This window comes from Ictidomys tridecemlineatus, chromosome 7, assembly GCF_052094955.1.
Source record: "Ictidomys tridecemlineatus isolate mIctTri1 chromosome 7, mIctTri1.hap1, whole genome shotgun sequence".
Lineage (NCBI taxonomy): Eukaryota > Metazoa > Chordata > Mammalia > Rodentia > Sciuridae > Ictidomys > Ictidomys tridecemlineatus.
In genome coordinates this window covers 170,330,889-170,349,773 of record NC_135483.1, presented here as the reverse complement: position 1 = coordinate 170,349,773, position 18,885 = coordinate 170,330,889, and the positions used below count along the sequence as shown (strand labels likewise).

The 18,885-nt window shown below is 39.6% G+C and overlaps 1 protein-coding gene across 1 annotated transcript in view; it reads right to left on the bottom strand.

Annotated features, from left to right (window-relative positions):
* Adam23 (ADAM metallopeptidase domain 23) overlaps window positions 1-18,885 on the bottom strand; it is a 168,052-nt gene that overhangs the window by 123,232 nt on the left and 25,935 nt on the right. The window contains 1 exon segment of the mRNA XM_013362781.4: window positions 11,100-11,176. Coding sequence (XP_013218235.3) covers window positions 11,100-11,176 — 77 coding nt within the window.

Genomic DNA, 18,885 nt, shown 5'->3' with positions numbered 1-18,885 from the left:
AATAGTCTATTGATGCTCTAGGTCATCTTTTATAACCTAGACAAAACAGTTAAATGTGATCCCACTAAAAATTAGGTCCTTTTGATTCTACCAGAAATTCTTACTGGCCATATTTTTTCTCCTGGGTGCTAATGACTGTAGTCTGGCTCTTCTCTTCTGGGCATTCACAATCTTCTCATCTCCTGGAACCTAGAAAATCTAAATCTAGCTCCTGTGGCCCTCCTGATTTCCCTAGCCTGGTGTTTGATCTTTCTGAGTCCATTTACCCAAAATTATTTTTGCCAATAGCAATAAGGTGTAAGAAAGCGTCTTCTTACAGACAGAGGGTGACATCCCTGCACTTCACCACCAGAGAGCTACAGTAGAGCTTGTCCATCTGTGGAAATCATGAATCACACATAAATACCAATGGTCTTACTTTTTAATGCCCTTGTTATTATTATGCTTATTTGTGAAAGTCATTCTCAAACCATTTCTGGAAGAAGAGAGGGATACACATCTTAAATAGAATTTGAGCCTATTAAAAATTAAACAATATTTATCTTATTTTAAATTTTTTCAAGAGGTTTCTGGGTCTGTTCTACCAACACAAAGATGAGCTATCAAGAGCAAATGATAATGATAATATCTAAAGTATTCAATATCAGTTTAGCTTTTCAACCCAAAATGCTGAGGTAAGACCTGATAGGTACTCACCTGATCAGAGATTATGTGGCAAAAATAAGAGCTACCTAGCACTCTATACTCAAAATGCTCATAATTAAGCAGGAAAAGATATCTTCAGGAAAGAAAACCCCACAGCAATTCATTTCTACCAGCAGTGGAAAGCTCAGAATAACTACCGTGGGTCGTAAGGCACAGTGGCAATCAATATTTATAGTGACTCTGGGGCTCTTTGGCTCTTAAGAATCCTTATTATGGCAGAAACTTTTTTCAAAGTACCAAAATAGTTCCAACCTTCCTAAAGTATCCAAATGCAAGAGAACACTCTCTCAAAGCAGCACTAGGAAATGACAGTAGGGTGATCCGTTAAGAGAGACAAACAGATTTACCCATTAAAGAGCAGCACGTAACGCTGAATGAATGTCTCACTGCAGTGGACTAGAATGACGGGCTTGTTTGCTAAGGGTTCCATAACAAAGCTCCATGACGAGTGGCTTCAACCATAGAAATGTATTTTCTCACCTCCTGAGAAGTCTGCCGTCAATCGAGCGTTGGCAGGGCTGGTTTCATGCTGAGGCCCTCTCCTGGGCTTCCAGATGGGCACCTTCTCACTATGTCTTCACATGACCTCTTCTCTGTGCACATGTCCAAGTGTCCTCTTCCTGGTGTCTAAGGACACCAGCCATTGAATTTTGGTCCACACTAAAGACTTCATTTTACCTTAATGACCTCTTTAAAGACCTCATCCCAAACACAGTTACCTTTTGGGATACTGTGATTTAAGATTTTAGCGTATTAATCTAGGGGGCGGGGGGAGATACAGTTCAGCCTATAACAATAGTCCACCTTAAAGATTTCTGCATTTTCTTCATATTACTGAAAACTGACCAAAATTATTTCATTTTCCCTCAGTTAACAGGAACAGATGTGCATCAGTGGAATGATATCCCGCTCACCTACTAAACTGATAATCCAAAGCTGTGACACCACAGCTATGGTGAAGGAGGCTCCAGGCAGACAGCCCTGCAGAAGGCCTAGCCTGTGACTGACATTTGGTTTATAAGAAGAAACAGGGAGAACAACTTTTAATGAGCAAATTACTGCATGCAATTTTTTTCTGAAAATCAGCATTTTCTAGATGTTCATCTTAAATCAAACACCTCTTATTCCTAAATCTTTTTCTATATCCAGAACTACCTTACTGGATGTATCACATCAAGATTTTTATCCTACCTTTATTTCTTACTCGATTCTTCATTTAGGGTACCCCTGACCATGCAGAGACACTGAGATCACCACGATCATCTGAACCCAGCCCCCGCCATGCCTGGGCACTGACCCTCGTCACTGTGTACCTCAAACACCATGCTGAGGGAAAAGAAACGTCACTGTGAATCAGTGTGATGGTCTTTGCATGGAAGAAGGCCAGCATTGAGGCTGGTGCACTCATGTAACTGGGAATATGACATCCAATCTTCTTTCTTGAGATACCTGCTGGTCCAGGACAACTTTTAGCATTTTCCCCTCTGGTCCAATATAAGTTTTTTTCCTCTTAGCCTTTGGTTCTTACCAAAGTAAATACCTTACTCTCCGAATTTCAGGCCCACTCCCCAGTTGTAAGTTACAGCCACTTGCTCTTGAATTTGTACATAGTTCTCCCTGAACACTGTGAAAGTCAATGTACAAGAGAGGCTGATAAGAACCCCCCACTTTCTCTCCCTGGAGCAACGTTATCATAGGAACACACGGCTGTCTTTTTAACATAGGGGGTTGTACACTTGGGGCACTCTGAGAATTCTTCCTTCTCTGACCTGGCAGAAGTCAGAGGTGCAGGGATTCATTTCACTTCCTTCTCTGACCAAGCAGAGATCAGAGGACTTATTTCACTTCAAATAAATAGGAGAGCATGCTGGGGACCTGGGCAGTTATCTCAGAGCCAATCAGATGTCCTGGAGATTTAAATAATGAAATATTCATTAACCACCTCTTGCCATGTTTTTAAATTTTTAACGAATGTCTGGCAAGCTGCTGTGGGACAACAGAAGTAAAAATGTTATCACAAATATTTTCAACTCAATGAAAAAATGGCATCTGAAAAAAAAAAATGCTCACTCCCTTGGATGCACATCAACCAAGGGCCTGCCAAATCATCTCCAATGTTTTCTTCAGTTTGCATTCAAGAGGGAAAAGATCACATGGTACACCCACCCCCACCTCATTTACTAAAGTCAGAGGAAAAAAAAAATATATTGTCTGAAACCAAAAAGAAAACTAGCAGGCCTTTATATAAGACTTGGGCTTTATTCAACTAGATGATAAACTTTATACACCCAACAACAGTTCTTCGATGCTCAGTTCCCCAATACCAAGTCCACTGACTATCTTGCTGTGGTAATAATAATGAATTATAAATACAAATATTGAACACACTCTTCCAATTAAGAACCATGCAAAAGTACCCACACATCATTGCATTTAATCCTTACGACAATCTATAATTAAGAAGGAAAATAAAGCTTAAAAAGTTAAAAATATGCCCATATCATGGGTATTGTCCAGCTACAACATGAAGGAACCTTGAAAACATTATGCTACATAACAGAGACCAGTCACAAAAGGCCATACATAGTATGGATTCATTTATATGAAATGTCCAGAATATGCAAATCCGTAGAGAAGGAGACAAATTAGAGGTTGCTCTGCTTGGGAAAAGGGAATGGAGTGGTTTCTACTAGATGCAGGCATTCTTTGGGGGTGAAGAAAATGATCTAGAATTATACCACAATGATAATTGCACAATTCTATAAATATACTTTAAAGGTGTGAATTTTCTGGCATGGGTGCCAGTGATGGTGATGGTGGTAGAAAAGGAGGAGGAGGAGGAAAAAAAGATTGGAAGAAGTTTGGAAATTTGCCCAAAATCATATAGCTAAGTAAATGGCAGACCTCAGATTCAAACGCAGCTCTGTTAGACTCCAGAACCTGTGCCCTCAAACACTGTGTAGCTCTTATTTGTTTTTTTTTCCCAAAAAAAAATTTGTTGAAGACATCAGCAAATATAATAGTAGGCAACAGAGACCTAGCAGACCATCCTCAGACCCATTGGACCTCTAAGGACTGAGGAACATTAAAAATTGTTCATCCGAGGTCCATTAGAAGGGGGCGCTATAGTGCATGCTTGTATTCCCAGCAGCTCAGAAAGCTGAGGCTGGAGGATCATAAATTCAGCCACAGCAATTTAGCAAGGCCCTAAGCAACTTAGTGAGACTATGTTTCTTAAAAAAATATTTTAAAAAGGGCTGGGGATGTGGCATAATGATTAAGCATCCATAGGTTCAATCCCTGGTACCAAAAAAGGAAAGAAAAAAGTCAATGAGATGTGGTCAACATTTAGAAAGGTATCATTGGCAAAATTTTATCTAAAAATCCTCTGTAACTAGAAACAATGGTTGTTCTAGACAAAAAAAAAAAAAAAAAAATTTAAAGAGAGTATCCTGAGAGCAATGTATCTAAAAGTCTCCTAAGGCCACAACCAGAACTTTCTGGGCTAAGTGAAATGTAGATCTAACCACTCCACTTCCAAGCCTTCCATGGATTCCCACCCAATCCACCCAAACCCCTCACCATGGACCACAGTCCTATGTGACCTGGCTATGTGGCCTTCTCTCTGAGCTTATCATTCCCCACTATCCCCCCTCCACTCGAGTCACAGCAGCCTCCATCCCTCTTGAACATTCCATGTCCCCCTCATGCTGTGGAACCCTCCCTTGGTATCACAGGTGACTCCTCTTTAACAATCACGCCTCAGTTCAAGGTTCCTCCTCAGATCAGCCTGCTGCTTCCTCACCATCACATTGGGCATCCCCACGATCAACCCCTCCATCACACAGCCCTGTTACAATTTCTTCCACATACTTTTTATGTACTGGGTCACTGTCTGCTTCCTGCCCCAGAATGAACCTCTCATGTTGGGAGGCAGGGATCTCATTTGTCTTAGTCCCAGCAACATTAGCACCTACCAGAATCACAGGCATGTAGCAGATGCTCACTCAACATTTGCTGAACCAATGAATAAAACAGCACCACCATGAGATGCCTCAGCAGGCCAAAGCCTCCCTGTGCAATCTGTGAGAGCAGGGGCTCAGAGAAGCTCTCCCAACTGAAACTCCCTGCAGGGCAGGCCTCATGAGCTGGCCTTCCAGTGCTGGTGAGAATCCACATCCACATTCTGCATCCACCGCCTGGATTAGTTGATAGTGACATCTTTATGCTCTCATTCCTTCCTTCACACACCGAGCCAGGTACTTACCACAAGACTTTTCCCTTTTTCCTCCTCTGATAATTTAAAACTGCTGCATGCAATGTGGCAATCATTACCCCAGGCTAGAAAGGAGATCTCTTTCCTCAGAAGCTCTTTTTGGTTCCTCCATGTCTGCTTTCAACATTTTTTTAAATTTTCAAGTGTATTCTAATACGAATCTGATTTGTATATTATTCTCAGCCATTAAAGGTCATTAAAACTAGAACCCCCGCCCCCAACACATCCCATGCTCTAAACAGTTCCCCTGCTCCAGGTCATACCCGTTTTGTACTCATGCTGCACTCAGAAGGCTCAGGACTCTGCAGAGAGGAGATCCTGGCCTCCCTCCCACTGCACTGACTCATCCCTTCAGAAACCTCCATTTTCTCCCAGTCCGAAAGCCTCCTGCAGACCTCAGCTCTTCCTTACCCAGGCTAGAGCCTGATGCTTAACCACCCAAGTAATTCTGCAGTGTGCAAAGAGCTCTGCCTCCACTTTTCTTCCTCTGCTGCCTCACCGACCGAACCTCTCCACTGTGCTCTTCCTTTTCCATTCAAAATACCGCAGTGATGGAGCCCAGAGATTACAAATCAGAAGAAAAACTAAATTTAACCAACATCGTCAGGAAGACACCCGCAAGGACTAAACACCTGACATGTGATCTTTAATGAAAGGTGCTCATAAATTCTTTAACTTGACCTTGTTGAGCTTCCTTGCCCTTTCACCTCAGCTGTTAAACTTTGATCATTTTCCTCAAGCCCCAGCCACCCTTTGTGCCATCATGAGCCTGCCGCACGCAGACACTGCTGTCTCCAAGAAGATCTTCAGAGTTGCATGTCCTCGATGCCCTTCCCTCCTCTGCAAACCCTCTCCCCCTGCACACACCCTAACACCTCCGTTCCAGTCCAGAAGGGTTGCCTCTCCTGGTTAGAGCTGCACTCTGTCCTTGCACTCCCACCTCACTCCTTCAGTCTCCACCCAATCCTGCTCTGCAGATCACCTCCTCTCTCTTCTGTGTCTTCCACCTCTCACGCTTACCACCCATCTCTCAGTTGATCAGCTTGTTCCTCTATCACTAAAAAGCACTGCCTTAATTCCAATGTCTTCCAGCTCTTTTCTTCTCCCCCAAACCTCCTCAATGGGTACTTCCTGTCTCCACATCACCTCTCCTCAGTCACTCCCAGCCCACTATACCCTAACCCTGCCTTCCACCCTCTGGGAGCTTCCCTGAAACTGCTGCCTCTAGACCATAAGTGACAACTTGATTGGAAAATGCAAAGGGCAATTTTTGCTCCTTCCAGATCATTCCGCTGCATGTGATGCTGTAAACCACACCTTTCTGTTTTGAAACTCTCAGTTTAATCACTCTCCCTATTCTCCACCAACTTCTCCAATCACTCGTTCTCAGTCTCCTTCACGAGCTCTTCTTCCTCTCCCTACCACTGTTCTTGTTCCACCTCCCCTTCCTGGGCCACCTCATCTATACCCATATTTATCATTAATATCTATATGGAAGTGACTCTCAAGTCTACTCTCTCTAGCCTCCACCTCTCCCCTAAGGTTTACTTCAACTGCTCCCTAAATATGAGCCCATGTGTGTCCCAAAGCCCCTCAACTCTGTTGTCTTTTCTGACTTCCCTTCCCTTCACCACTTAACCTGTTTATTCCCTGGAGCTGCATGTGGCAGCTGGTCCACCTTCTGCCCAGCTGTCCAGTCAAGGCTCCTCTATTGGTTTTATTCTTTTATCTGCTTTGTCATCCAAGTTGAGGCAATTTTAATACTTTTTATCAACTGAAGATTTATTGAAAATCCGCCTTTCTCCCTGCCTGAGAATAAGACCTTTGTTTGCTCCCCTTGACTTCTTCTCAGTCCAAGGGATAACAGCCAAACACTTGAGCTTGATCTTCCATGCACTGAGTTGTCCCTTTAAAAGGGACTTAGAGGCCAGTGCTTTTATTAAAGGCACTGACTCTTCACAGGCTTGCAGATGTCCAGGGTGTAAACTATAAGCAAAATTAAAAGGTTGGCATCTCTTCTTTCATTTTGTACCTCTCTCTTTCATTATCTTAAACTTTGGTTCAGATTCCTGCTCAGCTCTGTGTGTAGGCATGCTAATCATTTAAGTAGTGTTCATCTAAAGCTGGTAATTTACCCCTTTAAAGCTGAAGACACCAACTAAGGGCAGGGCACAGTGGTACAAGCTTATAATCCTAGAGACTCGGGGTGAGGCAGGAGAATCATAAATCTGAGGCTTCGGAAACTCAGCAAGACCCAGGCTCAAAATCAAAATAAAAAGGGATAGGGATGTGACTCAGTGATAGGGTTTCCCTGGGGTTAGTACACACACACACACACACACACACACACACACACACACACACATACACACACATACACACACACACACATACACACACACACACATACACACACACACACATACACACACACACAGTGTTATGGGCTGATTTGAAAGTTAAGTCAGGCTGACTCCATTCTGCTCAGACATCTCACCCTGCACAGAATTGCCCAACCCTTTCCTCACGAGTCCACTTGCATAGAAGCTGACCCCCACTTGCACCCTGGCCACAGAAATTATGGAGCTGTTTTGAGTAGATACGAGAAATATGAATTCTAAGAATGTTCTGTTAGTTGGTACTTTCCACTTCTATGACTTATGTACATGCTTCACCCTCCCGCTCCTTTGTGGTTTTTAGTTCTTAAAGCTTGATTCTCCACCTGCACCCTTTGTCCTGGACTGCAGAACTGTCTACTTTTTGCTTCCTTGGCCCTGACCAGAATAAATACTCTGTCGTTTCTTCAAAAAGACCCAGAGTTTTATTTGAAATTTTAGAATCAAGCCTTAACAAGAGTAACTAAGATATTTTCCAAATTTGCTTCTTTTTTTAAAATATTTCTAGTCATAGATGGACATAATACTTTTACTTATTTATTTATTTCTATATGGTGCTGAGGATCGAACCCATACCCTCGCACATGCTAGGCAAGTGCTCTACCACTGAGTGACAACCCCAGCCTTATTTTCCAGATTTGAAGGGACATCATAATCAACATAGCCAAATGCCAATTTTTACAACATCCTGTCTCCAAACCTGAAGGAACTAATGTCATCTTGATTTCTTGACCTGCCTTTTCTCTGAGTCATTCTCTCCTTCAGTCCCCTTGGAGGCCAGCAACAGCAGGTCTGATCAGTGAACATCCTGCCATGAGTGGAAACTACCCCAGACAACAGCACACTCCAATCCTAAGACAATGATCAACCAGTCCACAGTTTGACCAAGACTGCTTGACTATGCACATTTCTGGTTCTGCTTCTCTATATAATGGGGGAACTCATGCCAGTACCCCTGAGGAAAGGGCTGAGCATGCTTGATTCCCCTTGTCTTCCTGGTAAAACCATACTGAATAAATTCCTTTCCTTCCTTTCTCCAATCCTTTTTCCATTTGGTTTCAGGTAGGTGGCCAGATTTGATTTGCAGAGACTTCCTGAAGAAAGGCTCCCCTCTAGCCCAGGACTCCAGGAACATCCCAGACTTTACTTCTCCTGAATGATCTTTTTCTGCCGCCATCTTGTAATTTACAAGGAAGCTCAACAAACATCTGAAGCTCCCTCAACCTGCCACATTTCCACATGGCCCTGCCTCCTTAGCAAACACGGCCTCACATGCCTAGACCACATTTCTCCTTTTATTCCCTCTCCCTCCTATTCTCCAACACTTCCCCTTCCTGACCATCACTTGTCCTCCAAGATGTGGCTCAAACATCACCTTTTCCAAGATGCCTTTTGACATTTCTCCAGCCCAAGAAGCTGCCTCTCCTTGATGTGACCATTAACTGCTAGGCAGGAACTTTCAGGGACATACACAGGTATTTGCAGTGAAAGGAGCTGCTGCCCTTTCAAATGACTGCTAACATCCTTTCAAGTTGTTTATTTTTGTTGTTGTTGTTGTTGTTTGTTTCAGATAAAGTCCTTCAAAGAAAACCACAAGGAATGGTTTGAACCAGGCAAAATTGCTAAGTCACTCTTTTAAGTGACCTACAATGAACTTTGCTCATTATAATCTTTTTATCATGTTAAAATGTCCACCCCAGAGGCATTCCCATCCACCATTTTTGAATATGCAATGTAGGAAGAAGCGTGAACTTGAACTGAGCATGCTCAGGAATATGCCCACCTCTATTTGGGATAAGTCTTTCCTATACAAATATGCAGGAGTCTTCCCATGTTCAGAGACATGCTGCTTTGGGAGTCATCTCCAACATGCTCCTTACTTGCTGTGAGTAAAAGACTTTCTTCACTCTTCTATCTCCTGATTATGCTAGTTGGCTTTGCACTCACCAAAGAGGGGAACCCTTTGTGTTAAGTTATACTACCATAACATTCCATGTTAACCTCCAGCAAGACACATTTCCCACTCTTCTAAAAGAATATTCATCTGCCGGGTATGGTGGCACACTCCTGTAATTCCAGCAACTTGGGAGGTTGGGGCAGGAGGATTGCAATTTCAAAGCCAGTCTCAGCAAAACCAAGGTTCTAAGCAATTCAGTGGGACCCTATCTCTAAATAAAATAAGATAGAGCTGGGAATGTGACTAAGTAGTCTAGTGCCCCTGAGTTCAATCCCGGTACAAAAAAAAATTAAATTAAAAAAATTTTTAAAATCCATCTATAAAACTTCCCCCACTCCAAATTCCTCAATGCAATTGAATTCCTTACATTGAATATCTATTCATAATAGATATTCAATGTAATTCTTTTGCATTTTAAATATTAGTGATAAATGATTTCTGGTATGTTCCCAGGATTCTTAAGTACACTGTACATCCCGTATGACCCTTTCTTAGTCATCCACTATTTGTTTATGAGGCTCTGCTGTGGTCATAATACTTTAACATTCAAAATATAGCAGTGGTGGTTACTGTCATCATGCTAATTCTAGAATGATGGTGTGCACTGCAGTAAGCATTAAAAGAATAGAGGACCCAAACAAACTAAAATTAGCCATATCTTGCTACTCAACATAGTCTGATTTGGCAAGACAAATCTCTTCAGCAGTCACAGTGCTGATACAGCGTGGTGAAATGGAACTCAACCAAAGAAGAAAACCTGTAATATCTCTAACACAGGAAATTCTAAGTTCTGCTGATTCATTCTGACTTCAAGCTGCAATAATGCTTGAGTAAGGAGCACCCAAGCTGACTCTGCATTTTTTTTTCTGCAGAGCTCACAGAATTTGGCACGCAAGAAATTTAATAGTTGTTCTTTATAGTCCTTTGTAATTCCTGTAGATATTGGCTACAGTCACCTACATTATAGTGTCCAATAACATTAAGTGATCTTTTTTCCTGCAAAAATGCAGTCCTGGTCCAAATACTGATGAGAACTGAAAATACTGATTAAAGTTTCTGTAACTGAAGAAAATTACACAGAAAATCCCTTTCACAAAGAAAGACTCAGCACTAGCTCTATTGGAGCTCTTCAGCCTGGTTAAGATGGCATCTCTTATTTACTTTTGTACAAAAACATCTGTACAACTGGTTCCAGATTAGGAAACTGCATTTAAATATCAATATAAACACATGCACGGAGACAACTGGGTAAATTTTCAACAGCACCAAATTTCTAAGAATTTATTTTAAAGCAAATTATGAAGCAAAGAGCCTTCTCAAAATAGGGACTTGCAAGTCATTACTTACTTTGTTCTTCCTACAGAGTCATGTGCATTGAATTATAAAAGGTAAAATGAAAGAAATCTCTAGACTGAAGTCTAATTATACTTCAATCAGTAATTTATCATACTTCTCATATATAGTGATGATTCAAGTTAACATTTAATTAAATAGCATTACTTCAAATATTTATTCTCTTCAAAATCATAATATGTAAGTGCTGTATTTGAGATATTTAATACGTTAAATGTCTTTTCTTTTAGGAAAAGGATATAAAGACAATTCACTGTTCAGAGTTTTGTATTTTTCTTTAAGTGCTCTATGACATATAATCTGATAGAAAACACAGTGCTTCAATGGTAACAGACATTATTTTTACTAAACCAGTGTCTTAGAGATAGAATTTTATGGTACCTGCTTTAGAGGATTATGATGGTATACTTACTTGTTCAGTGTGAGGTCAAGAATGAATTTGGAGCCAAAGGCTTCAATCTGGAAGCTTGCCTGGGCCAGATGGACGGCCTGTAGAAGCAAAAAGACAAAAGAACCTTAACTTACTTTCCTGTCTCTAAGATTGATTATTTTCATACCAAGAATGTTATTAAACAGGACCAACTTTTTTTATATATCAATTCATTTCTTTAAAAGACTAGGTGTGTTGTCATGGCTTTGCTGGAAAGATATAGATATCTGAGCAGCAAAGAACTAATAAAAGATAACCAGTCCTTTAAAATGAACCCTTTGAGATAAAAATCAAGAACATATTCTGCAAGACTTCCAAAGTGACTATGATGAAATATGCAAAAGTCTAACTAATTTAAAGCTTGATTTCAGCCTGTTTTGTGCACAAAGCTAACTACACCTTTCTGCAAACCTAAGTGAAAAATCCTATCATCACTCTGATCTTCAGTGGGAATTGGAATTTTCTCTGGAACTTTCTCTAAATGATGTATTGGCAGAATATGACAGTAAAATGGGACTGCGCAGTCTTCTGACTTCAGAAAGCACTTACAGCTTGCCCCTCTGGGAACACTCAGGGTCCATGTCCCCCTTTAAAAGTCACACATTTACAAATACTGTCATTATGACGCCTTAATTCAAAAATACAAAGATAATTTCATTTCAAATCATATTTATGAGGTGTTAAAGATTAGTGTAGCTCAAAGAAACATCGTGAATAATATACATTAAAAAATCAATTAAGTGTTATCAAGGATTTCAAGATGAAACTTACCTTCACCGTCCTATCAGAAAGAGAAAAAAAAAAAGGACAAGGATAAATGCAATGTTTATACCCCCTCCCTTGACTCACAAATGTCCTTCCTCTCTACATTCCAGACGCATCTGTGAAGCGCTCAGTACATGGAAACAGGATACCAGTGTGAACACACTAGGCACACTCCTTCTGGTACTTTATATGCCTACCTTCTCCCATTACCTCTCCGCTCCTCTTTGCCCTTGACTCCATTTTTATTATTAAAACTCCCCCCATCCTCCAGAGAAGTCCAGTTGGATTATTCCCCATGAGACCTCCTTCACACACTAGGAATAAACTCTTGGTCCTCAGAGCCTCAGGATCACTTAATTTGTTCTCCCCTCTGTCTGGTGAGATGAGTGCTACCCTTCATCCTTCCCTGGACAGTGAGCTCCACACACGTATCACAGGAGTCTTGCAAACAGATATAGATCAATGACCCTCCTCCATAATATCCAAGCTTCCAATAATTCCCCAATTATTTATTGTCAAGACTGCTTTACCATGCCAAACCCATAAAACACCATGAATAAACTATGACTTCTACTTCCAGTCAAGCACAACTGTCAATTAAATAGTCACTCAATAAGATCAATAAACAAAAGTTTCAAAGGAAATTAATGAATATTAAATATTAAATACAAAAGAATAAGAGATTCCTGAATGTTTAACACCATAAGATGTCAAGTCAAACTCCAAATCACCACTTAAAACAAGGCCACAGACTTCTCTTGGGTTCCAGCATCCAAACTACTGCATGAAAAAGAAACATCTATCACATCAAAAGTGGGCTATGTCATCTGCAAATAAACCTTTATTTGGCTAATACAAATATCTTTTCATGCATTTATTTTGCATCTTGAAGTAAATATTTTTGCATGAAAATATTTACCTGGATGAATACTTTGTAGGGAAGATTTTTTCAGCTCTGGATTCCAAAAGTTAAAAAAAAAAAAAAAAAGTATGTAAAAGTTTCTGAGAATAAGATAGGTCCTTGAGCTGGGGTTGTGGCTCAGCAGTAGAGTGCTCACCTAGCATGTGAAAGGCCCTGGGTTCGATCCTTAGCACCACATAAAAATAAATAAGTAAAGTATTGTGTTCAACTACAACTAAAAAATAAATATTTTTTTAAAAAGATAGGTCCTCAAGCATGTTTTCTTCTAAGAATACTACATAGCTGAGGAAAAGTTCATCAATGCAACCTTTCTTAAAGGAGCTGATAAATACACCTCCTGGAGCTTCTTTATAAACAGTAAGAACTGTCAGTGACCCAGTAAAAGCCTCCTTTTGTAGCAAGTAAGCAACAAGACAAGTACAAATACCAACATCACCCTAATGCAAAATAAGGTAGCCCGTGGTAACCACAGTACCCCCATTTTATACAATTTTAGCAATTAATCAAACTATTTTAATCAAACAATTTTATATTAATCAAACAATTTTAGCAATTAATCAAACTGTAGGACTTACAGTTTGATTAATTGCTAAAACACATTTATGCCAAATCAAGTTGACACATTTCAGTTTGACAGAATTTCATGAAGGAGTTAGCAAATAATACTGAGCTTTCCTTTTGCTTCTTCATTCACTCATTCTACACTTTTTACACAAGTTTCATCTTATGTAAAAAGATGGCTGGGACACAGCCCTGGACCTCAAAAAAAACAGCTGTTTTCCAGGGAGGAAGCCTCAGCATCTAATAGGCCACAGCAACCAAGACTGAGCACATCCAGGGGCAGAGGGGTACAGGATGGCTATATGAACAAAACTGCAAAAGATGAGTAAGAATCCACATGTCAGGGGAAGAAAAGGCATTCAGGGTATTCAGGGCGCGGCAGAAAATATTTACTAAACTCGAGTGAAAACGTGAGTGTGGGGGAAAAAAAACTTTTTTGATTTAAAAAAAAAAAAAGAATGTGGCATGTAGGAAAATAGCCTTCAGAGAAAATGACAATGACTCTGAAAAGGTGGACTGCAGACTGGAGAGCTTTGTGTGACATGCTCAATGACAGGAATGAAGTCAAATATGTTCATGGAGCCAGAGAGTGAGCTATGTCCATTCCCCCGACTCACTCAGCATGTCTGGCACATTTTATCTTCATCATCACCACCATCAACAACATGATCAAACGTGATCAGAACTAAACAATTCACCACGTCAGCCACAACATACGGGTTTCTCCACAGAGGGGGCGGGGTGGAATCTCATGTTATGAACTTTCATCAGTAAAAGTGTTTGATCATTTTAATTTATTTTAATTCTATGAGGCTGCACTTTTTTCTTTAAGATAATTTCAGATTTCCCCATGCATGTATCTTTCCTATGTATCAGGTACAAACTGTATATACATTTAATAGAGTTACATTCTTTTTAAGTAATTTCAACACATTATTTATATGTTACTTTCCTTGCACTGCTTTTCCTTCCTCTGCTTTACATTGTGCAATTGTGTGCAGAGTACAGATTCTTCTCCACACCAAAACAAATATCTGAAAAGTGCTATTTTTTCCCTATCAATCTGTCATTTGCGCCCTGTCCTCGACACAAAATAGCTTTTAACTTCTGGCCCCCATGTTATTCCATTGCAAGTTATCACATTTTCTTTAACAAAATAATATACAGTTTTGATAAATATCCATTTTAAATATGGTCTAGAACCAGGTAAGTGAGCCCTCATTATTTTTTAGTAAATTAAAAAAAAATTTAATAATAAGATTAGCACACCTCTTCCTAACAGTTGGAAATTGAAAGAATAGCTGAGATGAGGTTTTGACAGGACAGCCATATCACTTTGGGTTGATTTAATACAGTGTTATCACTGCCTAACTGACAAGCATTACTGAAAATACAAAGACTACCTACAGTCTTATTCTTCTTTTTACAAAGATGGAACTATATGGTGAGGTTTAAAAATGTGCTCAGCAATACAAAATCAGATTACAGGAATACTTCAGAGAAGGGTTCATGAACCACACATGAGGTCATAGTTATTCTCTCCTTCAGAATATCTGTTAAACAGCCTTGTTTTTATAAGAACATCCACTATTGTAGCACTGGGGAAGAACACAAGGTTTTATAACCAAAAAGCATCATTTCACAAGAAGAATGAGCACATCACTGGGCTCAGAATTACCACCCTGAAGAACTGGGAACAGCTGTTGCCTCAGCACATTGGTATTTTTCTTTTGACTCAGAATCTGGCCCAGGGAAATTACAGGAGTTCTATAAACAAAAACAACTAAACTCAATTATATACACAAACCTCCTTCACTGAAGAACAATTCACACATCTTCACAGTGTGCTTCTGTTTTTCTGTTTTTTTGTTCCTAGTAAATGGCACCTAATGGTATCATGTTAAATAACTGAGAAAACCGTTAGCTTCTTCAGCTAAGCCTTGTTTTGCACCTGATTATCAAGCACTGCTGGGACAGTAAGTAGCTGTATATGCTCAATTTTGTGTAAAGAACACTGTATCCAGTGATAAGCTGAAGAAATGTGGCTGTTTTCTAGAACAGTTAATATGTACATTAAAACAAGAGAAAAATAACCATCTCGTTATAGAAGTAAAAAGCAGGCAGTTGAGAGTTTGCGAGTTTCATGTAACTATACTTCACAGGGGACTCTCTGCCACTTAGCAAGAATCTGTAAGTTCTCTAGCATGTATCTATAACTGGAACCAAAAATGGGAAATGGAAAGCCTCCACTTTCCCAAAATTCAGACAATATTTCCAGACTGAATTTCATAATTCGGGAGAAACTGAGCCACTTGACAAAGTGGGTGTCTATGCTGTCAATCACCACATGCCTACCTTTAACATGTTCTATATCATACACAGTTTGGGAAGCAGAAGAGAATTTGGAAGTAGCTTTCCAGCTTGTCAATGGATAGATGTCTTCTAATTAGGGAGACATTCGTTCAAGTGATGAAGAAAATATGTCCAGAGTAGCAAATCAATAAGGTAGGAAAATGTTTTCCAAATGAAAGTAAGAGGCCCTGAAGGGCATCGAGCAGGTCCCAGCAAATGCCAGTGAAATGATTGAAGCTCTGCTCTTTAAACGGGGCTGTGGATCTAAGCTTCCAAGAAGGAGGGCGCCAGAGAGAGCAAAATGTGATCATTTGAGTGTTAAGCTTTCTTCTCATTTGAAAGAATCATAGGAAAAGTAAAGCAGCTAAAAGCTGACTACTAATGGAACTGCATTAATCTTTTTCTTGTTTTTATTTTTTATGTCCCTCACCACTATGATAATTTTTCTCATCCTAAGCTTATTAAAATATTGAATATGTACGCCGTGCACGTATGCAGCAGGTTTGTACCTTTTCAAGAGGCGCTTTCTCTTCCTTTACCTTGTTGCATGCGGCTTTCTTTTACACTTACAGTGTTTAAATAGCCCCTTCAAGAGTTTCTATTTCATATTCTTCAAATATAGTGGGGAAAGTTTGCAGAATCTCAAACATCATCTTTTTTTGAGATTCAGGACATTTTCTGATGTTTCAGAGAAGACAGATTTGGAAATTCACCGACAGGTAAGAAGGGTTAGGGGTAGGGGGAGAGGAAGCCAGGAAGCTGAGACTAGACTAGGAGCCTGCCTTGCTGTAATGAGCTGAGCTGCTGGAGTCAGAGGGCACTTCCCAGGAAGCCTTTGGACAACTTGGCTGCTCTGTATGATTTCCTTTTACATAATAACAGGAGGCACAGAATGCAATAAATGCCAATAATTAAATACCAATAAACTATTGAGTGTAAATTGACACAAGCTGGAGAACAACAAGTCAGTTTAGATCACAGGGTTTTTCTGCAGATGCTTAGTCAGGCTATCCTGACACTGCAGAAGCAAACATCCACCTTGTAGATCTTTTTCCTATACAATGCAAAACCCAAATATAGTTTTAAAGCCCCAAAGAAAATGTCAACAGACCATTTTTAATTGCAGTCTGGTTCTCATCTCTTATTAGAAGTTAGTACATTGGGGAATGTGCAGATGCGTGTTATAATAAAAATAATAACACCTTGTTTTCTCCTGTTTTAATCATCTCCAGGCATCTTCGTGTCTAACTAGGACAATATACCATGTAGGTGATAAGGCTGAGCTTTTGACTACCCTATTATAGAAGAAAAACAATCTTTAAAGGCACAGAAAGGTTAAGTGATGTTTTTGTCCAAGGACATACATCAGACTTATGCAGTATTAGCTTCAGCTCAGTGAGAGGTGCCAAGTTTATGCCAGAAGTCCTTAAACCTCCAAGCCTCAATGTTTCCTAATCATAAAAATATAAATAACAATAGCTTACCACCAGGATGTCTGTGAGGATTAAATTATACAGTAATGTAGCAGAAAGTTTCTGAAAAGGTTGGCCACATCAAAAGAGCTCAATAATTCAGAAGAGACACCAAAGTAGAAGGAGAAAGGGAGAAAAAAAAATTGCATCAACATTTTGGAAAAGGGATCAGTCAGCCCCACCTTAAAATTCTCTTCCAGTCTAGCTGGCCACCTTCTAGCAAATTCCAATATGCATTTATATTCTGCAGAATTTGCAAATGTTATATTTTTAATTACTAATTACCGTTATATATTGTACTTTGACCTTGTTCAAGTTGTCGTGTCTCTAAAGCAATATGAATCATTTTCCTGAGAAGAGAAACAGCTGCAAACGTTACATGAAGGCAGTTTTGCAAATTAAGGTAATTTGCTCAACATTCTTGCCAAGATGCATTTAAATAGGTAGCTCGTGGAAGAGAATATCATCATGGTTTTTTTTTTCTACCATGTTCCAATTCACAGTATTACTGGTTAAGACATTAACGAATTTCCATTGAATACCTACCATGTGTGAAACACTGCAGCAGATGTGAAGATATAGCAGAATTAGGATTCATATCAAAAAGTTTATAATCTTATTGGGGAAATAAAATGAGAAAGCACAAAGAGTGAAAATACAATAAGCCAATTAAAAAATAATATTATGACTTTGTAAAAATGTCACACGTAATTTAAGCATGGTTAATTATGAAATTTGGAGTATGGACCACAGGCACATTTGAATTTGAAGAGGGAGAATTCTGGGAGCTGGAGAGAGCTGAAAAGTTTACTGGGAAGTTATCCTCAGCATTCAACAAATAGAATTCAGATAACTCTAAGATTTAATAGGATAAAATTGCCCAGTCTTCCTAAGTGTTTGCTAATAAATAAGTGTACCGGAAACATACTTTTGGAGTAAAACACAGGATGCCTTCCATTCTGGAGTGTTAAAATGCAATTTAGATAACAATGAGAATTCAACATGACAGTTGAGCATAAAAATACAGCATTTGATGAGATCAATAAATGGTGTGAACACATACACAGTCCAAAAAATGCTTATGTATTCTGTTAGCAAATGTATCATTAGCCTTGAGCTAGGAAGCTGAAACCATGTCCTTTGGAGGACAGTACAAAAAGAAGACCAAAAGATCAGAAAAGCACACTCAGCTCACAGGCCAGAGGCTGGCACCTCCTTATAAAGGAAGCGGGTCACTGACTCTGTTGTCTGTGAAACCTAGCCAGGAAAGATGAAACTTCGTCTCTGAAAAAAACCTAACCAATATTCAATTACTGAATCTGGCGATACAGAGAAAGGAAAGCATAGGTTTATGGATTTGCAAAACTTCTGATCAATCATCTACCAGAGCTCTTTTCTAAATTAATCAATTTTTTAAAGAGATTTTCAGTTTTTATCGTCCCCTGCCCTTTTCTTACCCACCATCAGTTTGAGATGCTCTTAAAGTTGATACAGGCAAAAGATAAAACACTGAAAAGAAAGAAAGATGACAGGCCTGGATACTCCAGTCAATAAATTGTGGGTTCGCTATATGAAAATTTTCTTTTCAAATTTTTTAAATGTTAAAGAAGAGAAGCTATATTTCATATAATAGTTCGAGAAGGAAGACAAACCGAGATTTTCCTTAGTGATTATTTAGCCACCCGCCGAGTGGACC